The sequence below is a fragment of the Rhinolophus hipposideros genome, assembly GCF_964194185.1.
Source record: "Rhinolophus hipposideros genome assembly, chromosome: 4".
Taxonomy (NCBI): domain Eukaryota; kingdom Metazoa; phylum Chordata; class Mammalia; order Chiroptera; family Rhinolophidae; genus Rhinolophus; species Rhinolophus hipposideros.
The window spans coordinates 66,376,869-66,395,954 of NC_138050.1; the positions used below are offsets into that span (position 1 = coordinate 66,376,869).

At 38.7% G+C, this 19,086-nt stretch overlaps 1 protein-coding gene across 2 annotated transcripts in view; it reads right to left on the reverse strand.

The window, feature by feature from the left end:
• GPC6 (glypican 6) overlaps window positions 1–19,086 on the reverse strand; it is a 1,046,737-nt gene that overhangs the window by 66,954 nt on the left and 960,697 nt on the right. The window contains exon 7 of one of the 2 annotated variants that reach the window (XM_081045969.1): window positions 18,212–18,241. The exons of the other annotated variant lie outside the window; for it this stretch is intronic. Within the exon in view, the coding sequence (XP_080902095.1) occupies window positions 18,212–18,241 (30 nt within the window). The remainder of the gene's footprint in view (window positions 1–18,211; window positions 18,242–19,086) is intronic. 2 annotated transcript variants of the gene reach the window in all.

Here is a 19,086-nt window from a genome sequence, read left to right on the forward strand (position 1 = left end):
TATCTACTTTACTAATCCCCATCCTAAAAACCACTTTATTTTGTACCTCAAATCAGTCTGCCAACTGGAGTTGGTTTATAACTCCCACATCAAACTATGATAGGAAAAGCGAGCAAATTTTATTAATTCTTTTTTGGGGGAGGAAGTCTAATTTCTGAGATCAAAGGGTGATATTAAACTTGTAGAACCATTTTACATGCTCACTTAAATATTAATCACCAGCCTCTTAAGAAAATCACATAAGAGAACAACCACCCTACCAACAAACCCATGAGGTCACACATCAGAGCTTTGTGAAACAGGCTAAGGTCTCAAGAGCCTGTGCACACAATTGCCCCTCTGCACCTTTTTGGGATGACATGGGAAAACACGCTGCACAGAGCTCAGCACAGTGTGAATATTATTATCCCTCTTTAACAGATAAGGAATTAGAGCTGTGCTTTTCTTACTAGGAAGTACCTACAAATCACTCTGGGGTCTTGTGAAAATGCAGATTCTGAAGCAGTAGGTCTGGGGTGTGTCCTGAGGGTCTTCATTTTTAACAGGCATCCTGGTGGTACTGATGCTGCTGGTCTGAGAACCTTACCTTGAAGAATAAGGGCCTAAAAAAGTGGTTGGCAATCTCAGCTACACATTGGAAACCCCTTGGGAGAGTTCCAAATACTGAGGTTTGGGCCAGCCCCAAACCAAATGGATCAGCATCTCTGGGGACAGGTCCCAGACATCAGTATTTATTAAAGTTCCTAGATTATTTTAATGTAGTGTCAAGATTGAGAGTTGCCAAAGTAGCGGCTCAGAGATATTAACTGACTTGCCCAAGGTCACTTGGTCAATGGCCAAGCATGGGTTTTAAATGAAGTAAAAGTTCTGCTAGCCTGATAATCATTGAAAATGATCTTACACACCATTACTAGGCAGGACACAGGCAAAGGGGGTAAAGTTTCCTGGATAACAGCAAAGATGCGGGAGAAGGAGAAGAGGAAAGATGAGACTGAACTTACTCAAATACTGATCTCAATATTGGTCAAGGGAGCACAGGTAGAGCGGGCAGTACAATACATGGCTTTGTCCCACGGTGAAAATCCCTCTTCTGGCTTGTTCTTTCTTTATGAAAGCAACATGGCAAAGGAGTCTCTCAGAAGGCATATTTAAGTTCAGAAATGTGCAGCACCTTCAGTTCTTTTGACGAATCACCACACGATGAAACCTTAGCGGCTGAGTAATCACCTTTGGCTTCCTTTCTGCCTCTTGGGAAGTTCAAAAAGTCATCTTTATGGGAATGGGCAAAATTTCTGATCCAGGGATTTCTGTCCTGAACACAACCAAAGTAAGGGAAGAAGGAGGAAAAAAAAAACAAACAAAAAACTTTCGGGAAATTATGGAACAACTCAAGATACTCTGGGTCTCTTGAATGCATCCAATCCAACATGGTGAGGAAAAGGTCGTTTTCACCTTCATGGAAAACCACATGAATTTCAATGACATTTACACAATTGCTCAAGATCAGATCCATTTTCTCACTCTCTGCCGATCCTGTGGAGTATAAACCCACCCTTGGTGAGAACCTCGGCTGTGTAATTTGGGACGTCCTACCTCAAAGGGGAAGTAAAAGTGTGACTGAGGAATTGGACGTCTCCCAGACTAAGCAAATGACAGCTGCAAAGGGTACTGAGAGGTACAGACTCACTCCTGGGAACCTCATCTTTTTAGGTAGAGGAAGTGAGGGGCCCAGGGTCTGGTGGGTCCTGGGAACACTGTGAGCTCATGTGAAAATTCATAATGTTGAACATGCAGGGAGAACTCAGTGTTTTGCCAAATGTTTTCAGAGGCTTAAGTTCAAGCTCGGCTTTCCCGCCCCACCTCTGTTCTTTTGGGATATTCTTGTGGACATTTTATTTAGTTTTATTTTTTTAATTCTGTCTCTCTCTGACTCCCTTTAGGACAACAAAGAAATATGAATCTTGCCCTAAAAGACAAGAACCAGATATTCTGAAAAAGAAATAACACTTTGAAGGCTCCTGTGTCTGTGGGAAGTGCTCGCCAGCCTTAGGTCAGCTGGGCTTTTGGCTCCGGAGTTCTTTCTCAGGCACTTCAAAGGGTGATCCACAACCCACTGGTCAGTGTTTAACTGGTTCCACGTTCCACGCTTGCACAGTAGCTACGACTGTGTCACTGGAAGGGTCGGCAGAGCCACTGCTGTCCAACCATCCCTCATTCTATAGATGAGGGGATGTGAGATATTCAAGGTCACACAGGGATGCAGGGGCAGGAGCAGGCGTAGAACCAGTTCTGACCTCCAGCCCGGCCGCTCCCTCCTGCACCGGGTCACCCCATTTCTCTGGGCTGGCCCTCAGGAATCTGCATTTTAATGAGCTTCTGATGGAGGCTCTCCAGGCTCCATATATTCAGAAATACTGGTCTAGTGGGCAGAGATGTCCTTTGAGACAATAAAAACAGATCTTTCTCTAACTTTTGGCTTTGTATTATATCTCTAGGAAGAGGGAAAGATAACCCTCAGCTATTTTCTCTCCTAACAAAATCAGGAGAGAGGGAGAGGAAGTATGCTTAGATAGGAAGTCAATTTGAAAGAGAGTGGTATGGCTCTACGGCTTGGCTTCTCACATTTAGTAAACTTCTCAGCTCAACTCTTCTGTCTTAAGAAAAGGAAGCACTGAAGTTAATCAAGGGAAGGGAGAAAAATGTGAAATGATTTGCACTCAGATTCAATTTTATAAGAAATGGTGATCACATACCACTTACTTTGTATCACACATTTGGTTAATACGATGAAAAAAATACAAAGAAACTTCTCACAAAAGAAAATGGCCCAATCACTTTTGAATCTATATTTTCCGGTCAATGTGAGCACCCAGTGTTACTATAACAAGGAGAATCTTGAAAAGGGGACCGAGGTCACAGGGAAGTGTCAGTTTAGCAAGTAGACATTCCTCCCAAGAGCTTGGCATATTTTAGAATGTTTTGCTTTTGTTTTTGCTCTGACTTTTGCTCTGCAGTACATTTACCATGATAAGAAAACACCTTTTTTTTCTTGTTTTGTGGCCTAGAATTTCATGAGAGAAGCAACAGCTGTGAGTAAGCGATGGGAGGATTGTGAATTCAAAGGATGGAGCAGTAGAGAAGGAGCACTGTGGAGTGTTTTCCCTCAAAAAAGAGATGAAAGAGGCCCACAACACCGAAAGGGTAAAACATCTGTGGCGGGATGCTCAGTAATTAATCATCTCCATGAGATTCCAGCAGCCCCCAGCCCCGTCTGCAGAGCAGTTTTGCTGACACAGAGGGAAAAGGCACTTCCAGAAACACAGCTAGTAAAACAATATTATAGCCACGTAAACAGCCAGCTCTAGCAGAATTCAGTGGGTCCTTGTTTTCAAAATTATGAATGGAATTCTGCATGTGTAGAAGGAAACTACACATTCTCCTCTCTATGCCTTGGTATATGTGAGTCCTGCAGATATACTGAGAAGATTTGCTGTCTCATGTGGATATTGGTAGATGCTAAATTACAACTACAATTTTGATGTGAAAGTCCCTTGAGAAAGTTATTGTTGACAAAAGAACAGTAGGAGAGATGTGGGCTCTTTTTTTCCCACACATTTCTAGATGGTCTCATAGGAGGAGGGATGAGTTATTCTGACTTAATTGTCATGACTCACAGAATGCTGGTGTGTGCAAGCTGGAAAGGATCTTAGAGATTTCCTCATTTACTTTTATCCATCTGCTTTGCTCTTCCCTCCCTGCCATTTTTGCTAAAAGAGGAAAGTTGGAAGGATTCACCCACAGTTCTAGTGCATTTTCTGAGTTTTTAGTAGAAAATGGCAGCATTTAGGACAGAATTCCTCTTGCCAGCTAATTTGAAATTAACTTGGATGAAAAAGAATCAATGTAGGGTCATCAGTTATGGTTAGTGCACCACTCTGATCACCTTACACCTGTCAGAATGGCTGTCATTAAGAAGGAAAAGATAAGTGTCTATGAGGAAGTGGAGAAAAGGGAGCACTTGTGCACTGTTGGTGGAAATGTAAATTGGTTCAACCCTTATGGCAAACAGTATGAAAGTTCTTAAAAAAATTAATAGAATTGCCATATGATTCAGCAATCCCACTTCTGGGTATATATCCAAAGGAAGTAAATACAGGATATTGAAAAGATATCTGCACTTCCATGTTTATTGAAGCATTATTCACAATACAAAGATATGGAAACAACATAAGTGTCCATCAACGGATGAATGGATAAAGAAAATGTGGTATGTGTATAAACACACACACACACACACACACACACAAACAACCCCCGCCCCCCACACACACACACTGGATTATTATTATTCAGCCATGAGAAAGAAGGAAATCCTGCTATTTGGGACAACATGGATGGGCCTTGAGGGCATTATGCTAAGTAAAACAAATCAGACTGAAAAAGACAAATACTGTATGATCTCACTTATATGTGGAATCTAAAAAAGTTAAACTCATAGAAGCAGGGAGTAGAATGGTGGTTATCCGGGGCAGGGGGCTGGGGGAATTGGGGAGATGATCAAAGGGTACAAACTTGTAGTAGAAAACAAAACAAAATGAACAAAACCCAAGTGTCCCACTTTGGTGTGGAATGTTGACAGGCTGTGCTTATGGAGAGTGGGGACATGGGGTTTATGGGAACTCTCCGTACTTTCTGCTCAATTTTGCTGTGAACCTAAAACTTAAATCTATTAAGAGGAAAAAAAAATCTACCTGTTTCGTTGCAGTGAATTTGTCATTTGATTTTACATTATTTTTCTTTGTGACTATTATTTTGTGGCTTTTCTTCATTTTAAAATATATATATCTTAATGCCAAAATTACCTGATCTTAGTGGAATAAAATAAAGGTAAAGACAGGCTTACTACAACCAAGATGACATGATTTAAAAAAAAATGCATTACTGGATATATTACTTGAATCTAAGTTGAGAAGCAAAGAAATATCTTAGCCCCAAGCCAGTGTGATTTTTGCGTCGGTTACTTCATCACTGGATTCTGGCATCCCCATTGGTAAAGTGAGGGTATTGAACTCTGTGTACTTTACCATCCCTCCAACTCGAAGGATCCCTGAATGTAGAGCAAATGTTTTGAACTGTTTTTTTCCTGCCAGTGACGGCGAATCTGCACCTTGGCTTGATGCTGTCTTACTCAGTCCTCTTGTGACCCTCTTAAGGATGATGTTCCAAGTTCATGGTGGGGAAGGAGGCCTTGGCCAGCACTTTTAAGGAACAAGACTTGGGCTTCATTTGCATCTTACTCTATTTACCTGAACAAATGGTCTTGTATTTAGAGTTGGCATGAGTCAGCCCAAAGCCAAACGTGACTTTGGTGTTTCTGGATAAATCATAGTACTGTTTGCATCACAGTGACTCAAAAGGGATGACGAATTGCTGATTTCAATTCAAGATAATGCTATGATTTGGACACAGAAGACAAAAATATGTAATAAGGATTTTAACCAAAAGCGAGTAAATCCTGGAGGGACTTTATACAACACCCAGAAACATTTTGACTAATGTGCTAAAAGCCTCTTATCATTTTAAATCAATAGAGCCATAGTTTTCCTCCTATTTGTCATTTCAACCAAAAATAAGTTACTGGATAATACTATTATTTGGTATGGAAAGAACTTCTAAAATGAGGATCTTCATACCATGACCAGCAGCCTTTGAGAAAATACCAGCAAGGTAATGAAAAGCAAATTCAGGAGGATAGTTGATTCAACATTCTGGAAACACACAGTAGTCATGATCCAGACCCCACTGCCCTTTGTCCCAGTCTTTCACCAAGATCCTTTCTTCACCTCCCTTTAACTGAATAATGTCCTTTGTGCAGGCTTCAGTGTGGATTTTTGCGAAGTTGTTCTGGGCACCAGAAAGTGTCAGAAAGGAAAATATCCTTCCTTCCTTCCTGTCTTCTTTTCTTTCTTTCTTCTTTCCCTCCTTCCTCCCTTTGTCCTTTTCTCTGTTTTTTTTTTTTCTCCAAACAGAGGATCTTATTAAAGTACAGCAGGTTCTTGAATAACATTGTTTCATTCACTGTCATTTCATTATAACATTGATGAGATGCATAGGAACTTAATTCCTGTTTATGTCAAATAGTCTATGGTAAAGTTGGTTTCATTACGTGTCATTTCGCTTAAAATGGCAGAATGTATTGACAATGTTAAGTGAGGATTTACTGTCTATGGTAAAGTTGGTTTCATTACGTGTCATTTCGCTTAAAATGGCAGAATGTATTGACAATGTTAAGTGAGGATTTACTGTAGTGTGGGTAACAAAGAGGAGACAAAATAGCAGCGAATGCACAAAAATTCCTGTTTACCTCTTGTTTGACCTTTGATGGTAGTAGATACATCACAGAGACCAAGGAGATTGTTGTATTAGACCCCTGGGAAACAGAAAGCCAACACTGGAAATTTCTTCAAGGGGAAACATCAAATAGCTGTTTCCAGTTGTTTCAAGCTTTACAAATGAGGTATGATGTGTAAAAACTCTTTGTCTATTCTAAACCACTCCACAAATGTGGAACATTCTTCTTATTTGCTGAACCAGGGTAGGCTGTTAAACAGATTCTGTTTCAATCTGGAGTTATATTTTGTTAAGATAGGCAGGTGGAACAATTTGGTGGACATAAATCCAAGAAAGAAATAAGAAACCCGTGTTCTTGTTCTGGCTCCGTCACTGGACAAATCTTAATTACTTTGTGCCTCTGTTTCTCCCTTTATTTTTAAAAGGAGAGGAGAGGTCAAGATGGGGGAAGACAAAAATAGCTGTAAGAGCCTTCTTCTATTTCTTGTCATTCCCCATAGTCACATCTAGTCTCCAAGCACTGATCATTTTACAGTTAAATTATTGTCAATGACTCGTCCCTGTGTTCACCTTCAAGTGAGTTTAAAAAAAAAAAAAGGCTATTTTAGACGCTGTTCATCTTCACATCCGATTCAGCACCTAATTTGGGTTTTTCATGTCATCTGCCAGTATTTCTCCCTTGCCTGGCTCAAATGTTTTTAAAAAAGGCTTTCAGGGCAGTCCTCGGTGGTGACAGGAGGCCACAAGATGTGCATTCCTCTCGGAAATGAGTCACCGGGGACGTGGTGAGTCCCTGGCCTCTCTGTACTCCATCATTCCTCTGGGTTATTTTCATCCACCATTTAGCTGCATACTTCCCAAATACTTTTAGAGAACTCAACTCTCTTATCAACTTCCCAAATGTTCACCCGGGGACTTTTCATTGTAATCTTGCTATGTGGCTGTATCTTAGAGAAACGCTCCGGCGGTAACTTTCTTTGACAACAGTGCAGAAGCCAGTCTTCGCTTACACTTCTAGTCTTCAGCGACAAGTCCTAGAGGCCCTAACACAAGCTTTTGTAGCCTTTGCTCTCCTGAAATGCTGGGGCAGGAAGCCAAACTAACCACTTTCTGTAAAGACCAAGGGCTGGGGGAATGGGGTTAACTACAGGTTTTGGGCTAAAGCCAAAATCCCAATGAATAATTGAAGTATTTGAAATTAGATATTGTTCTTGTTTATGATTAATAATCATAACAGCCATGCTTAATCTATTTTTATTATTATTATCATCAATACTATTAATAATTAAGCTTAATGCAGACAACGGCTAAGCTAGGAGCTTTCTGCACATTAGCTGATATCATCGTAATAACAGGATAGTGAAGGTACTATTTATTTTCCATTGGACAGTAATTTGCTTATGATCACACAGTCAGAATTTTGAACGTTGCTTGTGTGCCCCTGAAGCCTTCGCTTTAGCATCTATGCTACATAACATGTGGCAATAAAAAGGAGCTATGCCTCTGGTGGGTGGTGCACGCTCCTCACATGGGCTGGGAGAGATGAGAGGAGTAAGGTGAGCAAGTGATGGACACCACCAAGCCATGTGGAGCTGGCTTCTTTCTCTGTCGCATATTCCTCATTTGCATCATATGGATGCAGGCCTTCTGAAGCCAAATACGCCGTACTTTTGCTGCCTGAGCTTGCCCTCTGTTGGTCTGAGGCAGTGAATGAATGAATGAATGAACGAAATGCACTTGAGTGTCCTGCAAGCCAATCGAACAGGTCTCCATTAAGCACTTTACATGTGTGAGGACTAACCCAGCAGGTCCAGATTTTGGCCTGGGCAGATTTCTGAGTGTTCTATTGAAGAAAAGGCCAGCGACAGAGCTTCAAGCAGTCTGGTTCTGTAACCACGGCAGCACCAGTGTTGCTGTTTAGCTGAACCTAGCACCCAAGAGAACACAAACTTGGCAAACATATCTCTTTCCAAAAATTGCTTTGTTCTTTTAACAAAAATGGTATGAAAACATGATTTTTAATTTTCTTCTTTTTATTTATAGTTCAATTTACTTTTTAAAAAATTGTGCTGTTTTTATTATTCTTGATGAAATACTGTGAAATATATATTTTACTTCGGTTGAAAACATAGTAATCACCACAGTTTGGAGCATAATATGCCACAAAAACAAGAGAATAAAGGATTCTGAGCAGTTGTATGAGGCCAACTGCCCACGAAAAGCGTTCCACAACAACATCCCCTCAGATGTTCCAGGGAGCTCTCCCAGCTCTGTTTACTATTCTCTTTGCCCTATTGGCCTGGGTCAGTAAGTGTATGGAGGAGCTCTTTCCAGATACCAACAAGGAGATGAGGGGAAGGGTGTATCTAAGTTTGCCTTTCTGAAAGTCAGCAGCTCTGTTTACGTGTGACCTCTTCTGCTGGGTGGGGTCAGCAAGCTCAGGCTTAAGGGGCTTTAGAGTGCTGAGATGGGACCGCTGACCTTGCAGACTGGAATTTTAAGGGTAGACACGGAACAGGACCAACCTTTGATGATGAGGTCAGGGCATCCAACTACCATATGGCCCAACAAAATAGGACTTCCTAGAATATTTGTTAGAAACAGAGAGCTCAGATAAGTAACTGTTCCAATGCTCTGATCCAAAATGGTATGATGCTTCATCAAAAGATCTTAACACATAGCTAGTTGAGGAAATTACCCTGTGTGTACCTGTGTGTGTGTATTTTTCTGTATATTTCTAGGGAAGTATGTAAAACAGGGTCCTCTGACTGACCCTCCGGCTAAAATCAACTAACTCTGCTACATAAAATATAGGAAACACTTTAAAGGAAACAATGAGTTGGAAAGAAAGTAAGAAATCCTCAAAGGGCAAAAACTAAGTGAAAATAGGAACCGGGAAAAGAAAATAAGAATACTCAGGTTGGCATTTGACTTAAGGATATTTCCTAGACCCAGATGACCCGAAGTTTTGGTTTTGATAGACTTACAGGGTGGGACAAGGGCCAGGAGATTGAAGTGTAGGGCTTCCCTAAGGCCACCAGTCTACATCCCAGACAGATGGAATTCCAAGGGGTTCAATCCTTAGTATAAGAGTGAAATATAATTACCATTCACCACAGGCCATAAAGATTTTCTATTGCATAAGTTCCAAGGAATATAAGCTCACAAAACCCCCCACAAGCAAACAAACACATAAAGTATAACGTATATAAGGAAACAAAGCATCATGTGCAAAAGCCAGCAGAAATATCAGATGAGACCAGCAAACATTTCAGATATCAGAAGTATCAGACACAAAGACAGAAAAAGCTACGATTTAGAAATGTGAATAGGGAGTAAGATACTATTAAACATAGGACAAAGCATATTTGAAAAAGGACTAAATAAACATTAGAAGTGAAAAATGTAATCATTGAAGTTAAAAACTCAGTCGATAGATTTAATGGCAAAGTACATATAACAGAAGAGATATTTAATAACCTGTGAAGTGGAGCTAAATAAATTATTCTGAATGAGGAAAGAGACAAAGGAAGGTTAGGAGACATGGAGGACGGAACGAGAAAATCTGACGTGTCTAATCAGTTATGGAATAAGAGCAAAGAATGAGAGAGAGAACTACATTGAGGCAATACTTGAAAAGATAATGGCTTAGAATTTTCCAGAATACTTGAAGAGATAATGGCTTAGAATTTTCTAGAATAATAAAAGAGACCAATCATGAGATTCAGAAAGCCCAACAAATCCTGAGCAAAATAAATAAAAAAGGAAATTTATACTGAGATACATTATAATAACATTACAGAAAAACAAATAACTTAAAAGCAGCTTGAAAGAAAATACACAGATTACGTACAAAAGGAGGACTGAGAGTAGACGTCTCAACAGCAACAATAGAAACCAGGAGACAGTGAAATATAAGCAGCAATGTACTCTGAGAAAATACTGTCCACCTAGAATTACACATTGAGCACAAATGTCTTCTAAGAATGAGGGCAAACAAAGACATTTTCAAACAAAACCCCCAGTAGAGTAAATCCTATAGGATATATTCCAGACCAAGAAAAGTGATTCCTAAATGATGGCTTGATGCAAGAAGAAATTATAACCAAAGAAAAGGTAAAATGTGGTTAATTCTATATAAAAAATTCCAATATGAAATAATAAAAATACTAATAACCTGAAGTCTTGTAAGATGTAAAAAAGTTATCAGGTAGAATTAAATTATCCAATAATAATAGCATATAATTTGGGAGGAGAATTATCAGAGTTGAGGTGTTCTAAGGTCTTTGTCTTCTTAAAATAGGGTAAAGGTATTAATGGATTGATTAAACTCAAGTTAGGAAACATGCTAACATTTCAAGGGTAACCATTAAAAGAATAAAAACTAAAGTATTTAGAGTCCAAACATTAAAAAAGTGGAATGGGAAAAAAAAATCCTCAGTAAATCCATAAGAAAGAAGAAAAAACAAGACTGAAAAGATGAGACAAATAGAAATCACAAAATGAGATGGAAAAATAAACACAACTATATCAGTATTTCAAGTACATTTAAATGAACTAAATGCTCCAGTTAAAATACAAACATTAGTAGTCTGGATTTAAATATAAATCCAGTTATGTGATATTTACAAAAGGCACGTCTGAAAAATAAGGAAGGGCTCAGAAAGGTAGAAAGTGAAGACATAAAAAAATATATGTCACTCAACTATTAACCCCCCCCCACACAAAAGTCTGATATACCAGTTTAAATCCGAAAGGAATAGACTTTAACTAATTACTACTAGAGAGAAGGAATCACTATAAAATAATGAATGAGTTAATTTTCAAGGAAGATAAATTTATAACTATAAATATAGATTCAAAATGTATAAAATAAAAACAGAACTACAAAAAGAAAGAGATAAATCTTCCTTCACAGTAAAATACCTCTGTGAGTAACTGATGAACAAGCCAATGAGAAAAAACAATCAGTGAAAATATATCTAATTGGAAGACTGTGCTGAAAAGGGTCACCTTATCCTGTCTTCGCCCCTCTACCCTCCAGGAAGCAGAGAGGAGTGGCACTTCTCTGTGGCAGGGTGAAGTTGAGGGCAGGCTATAATGTGAGGGATGAGGAAGAACTGTAAATTGGTGGTCACATTTTGTTCACAACTGGGTATCTCTGAATTTTAAAAGGTAGTGATGAATCACAGATATTTATATGAAAGTATCGTGCTTCAGCTACAATTTGATAAATAACTGTAACAATCTGTGGGTTGTTCACTTACTATTACTTGTCACAAGGAGTGTATCATAATTAAAAAGTAACTACACACACACACACATACATACTCACACACACACTCACACACGCCACTTTCTTGTCATACAATAATCAAAGTTATCCAAAGTCAGCTTCTTCAAAAAAATATTCCTCAAGATTCCTTTTACTTCTCACCGTCCAGAGTCATGAGGAATGAAACATTTTTTTAAAATGAAAATACTGTAAACAACTTTTTATTTTATTTAGAAACCCTGACAAAAGAGAGGACAAAGTTTCTTTCACTTGAGCCCTCACCATTAAAATCCTAATGAAATATTTCTGGTTCCTTGAAGACCCTGTATAAAGAAGATTTGATTTTCCTGAGTAACTGGAAACATTTTTGTAGGGACATGTCTCGCACTAAACATAGCCTCTTGGTTTTCGGATTTTATGTGTGGAGATCAATTAAGGCAGTTTGCTGCCTTTATGTTTTCTTCCCAGATCTGCTCACTCTGCTGCATGTTTACCTCTTTTCTCTAGCACTCAAGGAGCTGCAAGGAGCAAGGAAAGGAAATGCTCAGCTTTTTCAAGTGCAGAGCTGAGTGTTCTTCACTGAAATGAATGCAAGCTGCTTTGGAGAGTTTTCTTAGGTCAAAGTAAGAATAAAACTTACAAAGTCATTGTTTTCCTGCATCATTACACATAAATAATTTATGAATTTATATCATAATTTTTCTTCCAATTGAATCAGAGCTCTACGACGTTGCAAATAAGTCCAGGCAGAAGCTAATGGCACACACATTCCTGAGACTTTCATCACTATCGATAAGTTTGTTGTTGCTGTCAGCCTGTGCAATTTCCCTGATTAATCTGTGAAAAGTGTTCTCCTTCATGAATGATGTTCAGAAATAAACAGATATTGTAGTTTCCAGTATGCAAATTCTTGGTGATCTTAAATGATGATGTATGAAAGAACTAGAGAGGGAGAACAATTTGATTTGCTCCAACTAGGTTGACCCAGAAAGAAGAACAGAAAAATTGCTTTGCCTAAGCAAACATGACATTAAGGCAGACAAGTGCAGTACTCACGATATGCAATATCGAAGTCTCATTTAAAATACCTATATATTGCCTGGATTTGAAAGACATTTAAATGCTGGTAATAAAATCGTCTTTGCTCATTCTGTTTTTCTATTGCCATTTTTCTCCTACTCACTGGTAACAACTTTTATATACTCCTTTGAGATACTGTCTTAAGATTTGGGGTGACACTCCTTTGCTCTGGTTGAATTATGACTGAATGCTAAGTTCATGTAAGTAAAATTGATGCTAAAAATCAACCTGACACGGAAAGATACTCCTGGTTTTCTAGGGCATGTAGACACTCCCTTTGTGACGAGAACTTAGATTTCTCCTAGAATTCTAAAAATTTTTAAATGCAGTCTTTATCAGAACATGGTCTGATTTAAATTATTGCTAGTTTTCTCTGTCATCCCCCAAAGTATTGTGTGCTTTTTGATTACGTTTAGTCACCTATAATAGGTGTATATTAGTGCCCAATAAATATTTTTTGGATAAATGATGAATTTTTCTCTTCTTATTCAAAAAGGTTTGTTTTAGAGTTGAAGAGAGTAATGAAATAGATTTTTATTAACTTAAAAGTCTTGCCTTGGTCATATGTGTTTGTGGTTGACAATATTACTGTTCACTAACATGTCCATTTTCACTCTCTGTGAGACACAGAGGGACACACATTCCTGCCTTCTTGACTTGGTCATGTGTCCTGCTTTGGTCAAAGAGATGTGAACAGGGTGCTGTGCCCCTTCCAGGTGGATGGAGACTTCAATAGCCACCTTTGCTACACTCTGAACTTTTCCAGTCACTGTAACAGGTGAAGCTCTGGATCATGCTTGCTCTGTCACCCTGGGCCTTGGAGTGAGGGTGATGGTCATGTGTAGCTGACCCACAGCCAACCCAAAATGGTATTTGGTATGAACAAAAAAATAAACTTGTGTTGCTGCAAGCCATTTGGGGATGGCAGTGGTGTTTGCAGGTGCTGCATTGCCTAGCTTGGCCTGTCCGATCAATACAGTATTGGAAAAGCTTCCAAAGATATTAGTCAAACCCACCTTCCAAAAAATGATTTGTTAGCCAGCAATATAGTGGTATTGCTGCAGCTGCTATTTCATTCATTTACTGTAAACCTGACTTTTTCTTATTTTTAATAGCTTGGCCAGTATTTTAGTAAGAAAATACTCATGCTCTCAGAGCCCTTGATAATAATGACCATGAATGAGCTTAAGTAATAAAATTATTGTGTATTGCAGATATCTTTCTACTTTTAACGTTTATGAAGGGAAGTCAATTTTCACTCAAATAGGTTTCTTCTCATCTGGTTTTCTCTACAATGTTTATGCCTGAGGTTTATTGTTAGCATTAAAGAGTGTCCAAGTATGTTATGGGAATAGCCAAATTCCCAGTGCTTTCAAATGTATTCCATAGGCCCCAGAGCCAGTTAAAAGCTGATTGATTATACAGCAAATACATCAAAACTGGTATTTATGAAATATCCCATTTCTTCAGCTCTATCTCCCATAAGCGTGAACATCACATTTGGGAGTTGTGGTGCGAATATCTCTCAGACAGCTCTGAGAAAAAAAATTACTGCAGATTTTCCGTGATGAACTAAAGGTCCTTTAAACTGTTCAATAACTTAATAAAAGATCTATGTCAAGTGATACCTCTCATGAACATATTTTAAAATGTATGGTTTGAGCAGTGTAGTATGGCTTGTTTATGTAGGCTTTCATAATCAACTTACCAAAACATCTATTACATAGCTGAATAAAGGACGGATACTGTGAATGAGGGTGCAGATGGACTCTTTCATCCGACCAGCGCAGGATTGACAACAAAGTTTCTGTTTAATTTGTACAAGATATGTGCAAAAATTTTGGCATCAGATGGGAGAATGGGCTATAAGATACGGCCTATATTAAAGATGCTACAGATGTTTAATGTGTTCAGTTTGCATATTTGGTCAATGATAACTCATTTGTTCATATACCTTCCACATATTCTTTATGGGTGTAGTCTATGTTAGATTACAAAATCAAATTCCTCTTTCCTGTATGCTAGCGGTTTATGAGGCCCTATCTATACTAGATGCTATTCCCTGGAGGAGACACAGTGTGTTGAAGTAATTTGATAAGCGACATTTTTGTGCAAACAGTACTTCTTGCCTTTTTGACAATGCTAGCACTAACAATATGCTATGATGTAGATACATGGTAGTTAGTTTTACTAAGTGCTGTGCAACAGAGAAGAAGATAATAAATATAGTTGTTGATTCAGTGATACCTATAGGGTACATCAGTTTGGGTTTAGTGGACATCTAGGAATTGTGAAAGAAATTTTCAAGTCTGAAGGGGAAAATAAGCATATCAACATACCATAAAATAGATATAAAATCTATATAGCCATATTTGGCATCTTAAAGTGTAACATTTCTCTTTTATGATACAATCAAAGGTCAGCAAAGCTCTCGTTTAAGTGTTTCTGAGGACAAAGGAGAGTTTAACACAGAGTTGCAAATGTTTTTTTTTTTTTTTTGTAAAATTACCCCCAAAATGATTTCAGACCACTTTTACCTAATAGAAGCTGCACAAAATTTTCCCCAATTAAAATATGTGGTATGACTTGACTTTATTGTTGGAATCCATAGGATTGATTGTCTGACTGTGTGTCTAAAGCAGTGGCGTGGAATGAGCTTTAGCATCTCCCAGGGAATTCTGCAGCCAGCATGGTTATTCCTCTTCTTTCTCCCTGTGGTATACGACCCAGTGCAATTAAACACAGCCTTGCCTGAGCTGAGAGAAAGATCTATGCGCCTCCTATTTTCACTCTTCTTACACAAGCCTGAAATAATAGCTTCCCAAGGATGTAAAAACAGTCCACTGTCAATAGGGTATGAGCTCAAAATTCCACATAAGGAGCAGGCATTCAACCCAGGTTTCCAACAGTGCATACCATTGAATTAGATTTGTGTATCCTTCCAGCCTGTGGAATAAGCAGAATGTCCTGGAGATAAGCCATCATTTTATATGGGTTTCTTATGACAGTCGCCACTTGGGCCTCATCAGCCACAAGCCCCCTAAATGTAAAGAAGCTTGTGTCAGATGACTCTCTGCTCCCACACGCTGCTGATACTACCTAGAGAAGGGCAGGAAGCAGAAACTGAGACCGAATGAGTTGGGTGGTTTGGTTTTAATATTTTGTATTTTCTCCCTGCTTTGAAAGCTCACTGTATTTTGCTGCTGTTATTACTAAGGGTTCATTGAAAATGAAACTGGGGTGGCTCAGTGGGGTTTTGCAGCAAATAGATAAAGCAGGTTCAGGCAAGACCGGGCAGTTCACAATCTGAAGTAGATTGAGTAGTAGCTGTTTTGTTTGCTGGGGTGAATGGGGCATAATTTATTCAGCTGAAGCAGAGGCTGAAAGCCAATCTGGCCTTGACCCATTTATCTTTAGAAAACTAATTAAAGTGGAGAATCTGGTCTACTGCTGTTATTGAGGTTTTATTTATTTATTTTTGTTCAGGCCAAGCAAAGACTGGAGAGAGAGAGAGAGAGAGAGAGAGAGAGAGAGAGAGAGAGAGAGAGAGAGAGAGAGAGAGAGAGAGAATACCAGTTTCACCCAAAGACAGTGGCTGAGGCTGTAGATAATAAAGCAGTTTCTTAAACACATTCTGACATCCTTTTGAAATGCAAAATAGTGGACTTAGCCGGATGCGGAATCCTTTGAGGTGACAATGAAATGCCATGGCAATTTAAAATGAACAACAGACAGTTTCCTGAATCCTTACAACCAAGACTTCCTAAATCACACCAAAATGGCCCCAAAGAGGCATGGAAGAACATTTTTATGACCAGCACTTTACTCTGAAACTGGTATTAATCATCAGGCAGGAAATGATGCCAGAATGTGAGTTGCTTTATCCATTTTGTTTCAGAACAAAATAAAGTGCATATATTGGTATTTTGAAAGTACTTAAATCTATATGCAATAATATTAAGAACACACATTAACCAATGGTATACTAATGAATTTCAGAAGATGCATTGTACTTTGGAAAGAATCATATCCAATAATAGACATCTGATTTTTTTTCCCCCTAGAGATTATAGGAGGCAAGCAGGGAAGTCAGCAGATGAAATGGGGTGAGGGAAGATTTTATGATTTACATTCATTCCAATATGTTCAACATGTCAGTTCTCTTGGGGGAAAGCTACAAGGATCAAGATATCCATCAGATAAGGAGATTGGACTGGCTAAACTGCTGGAAAAATCTGGAGTCATCAGGAGAATGTGTTGGGAAGGGGCAGGCACATACTATTGTAGTTATATCAATTGGATCACACTAACAGAATCCTGACTTGTCCCTCCGTGATGTTTTCTCCTCCCATTTCCCATTTAATATCAGGTAACCTTAAGCTGTTTCCACTGTTCTTTCCTCAAGATCTTTCCTTCTAGAAATTCCTGTTCCAGATTTACCTCTTACCTCTGAACTTTCTCACCTCATCGAAACTGCCCTGGGCTCAGAGAGTTAGAATGATGAATGGGAATACAACTCAGGGAACAATTTCCTAAGCAAATCTGAAAGGAGGAATTCTAGACATAGTGTTACCACTGCCTGAATTTAAGGCCAGACAGACAGGTAGCACCATGATGTCATAGGTGCACTGCATGAATAAATATGTGCCCATCGTGTGCCCATTATAGGAGGCAAGCAGGGAAGTCCAGCAGATGAAATGGGGTGAGGGAAGATTTTATGATTTACATTCATTCCAATATGTTCAACATGTCAGTTCTCTTGGGGGAAAGAGAGTCATCTTCTCTCCTGGGTCCACGATGCTGGGTTCAGGTCTTTATTATGGGGTATTACCAGCATGGAATGGTATTATGAAAAAACAGATTAGATAACTATATAATTATTATGGTTCATATGTAAAGTCAGGTAAGAGAATCCTGGTATTCTTGTCCTCAGTCCCAGTACAAACTGCTTTGTAGGAAAAATATCCTACGCTCCCTCCCCAAATGCTCTAAAAGATATCAGTAAATTCAAGTAAGGAAAAAAAGTGAACAACCTATACCATAAAGTATTTCTTAACCTCTAAATTCCCTATGTCCTAGCTAATGGAAAACTTAACTTCTTATGCATGAGAGCTGGTATGTTTGTTTTTATTATCAGCGAGGTAATTATTCACTCAGCACAAGAATAAAAAAACAATATAGTCTATCAGGGAAGAGCTAGTTTTTCAGGAAGACTACACATAGTCTGAAAATTGGGAAGGAATTTCAATCAGCCACCAAATGAGCTAGTCTTCCACAAAGCTTAGACTGAAAACCTTGCTGTTGGGAAATAATACAAAATGGTTGTTAACCATAAGAACAAAGTAGGGAAAAGGTTACTAAACCCATTGGTCATGCACAGCATTCAATTTGCTCTCTAGACAATTTGGAAAGGGGAGGTGAAGGTGGAATTTCTCAGGAACTCTCAGGAATGACTGTATGAAGACAAATGGGGATGAAAGGAAGAATAAGAAGACCAAAGCTTACACTATGTTGCATTGTCCTCCACACAATCCTCTGGGAAGCAAGAGGAAAACAAATTTAAAAGAAAAAGAAAGAGAGATTATTCTATATATAGTAGCACAGCACAGGTATAACGTTTAGCTTTGTAGGCTGGCATTCCACCCACCCCCACCCCTCAAACTTCCTCAGAATGACCAGTAGAATATTTGAGAAGTCTGCACACACAGTACAATATTGAATACTTACTGGATATTCAGTGGTCTAAGTCATCATCAACTTGATGACTTAACTTCCCTGTCTGGTTTTTGTTTCGTAATCTACTTTTATAAAATACATTCCTCTAAGATACACAATTTAAAGTACATTTTTGTTCTAATGAATCAGCTGGCATAAGTAACAGATACTTCCTGCCCAAGTGTGTTCAGGAGCCAAATAGTACAGCATGTTGTGCTCTCATTTTCTGAGCTGTACCGCTAATTGTTTTTTACAAAGGATAATCTGAAATACCTCTGTACGCTTGGATCCACTTTTTTGTGTTGATTTATTTTTACACGCTGTATTTCCAATGAAGTTCCAGTAGAACTTTCTTTAAAAAAACGTAGTTTTTCATCCAATTATTGAGGAGAATTCAGAGTAGAAAGTTAAGAAAAAAAAGGAATAGAATCAATCTTTTCCTTCATGCAAATAATCACTTCGGGCCTATTTAACTGAAAATCAGTAACAACTGGCTGAAGTGCTGCTAGGTCGAGTGTGGGTAACAGGAGATGCATAATGGTGGACCAGACTGTTAACCAAATTAGTTCACGACACTTATATCCTCAACAAATCATGGCTGCTGGCAGGAAGGACTGTGATATTCCCTGATGAGTCAGCTTTCCATCAGCAGCTGAATTTATACA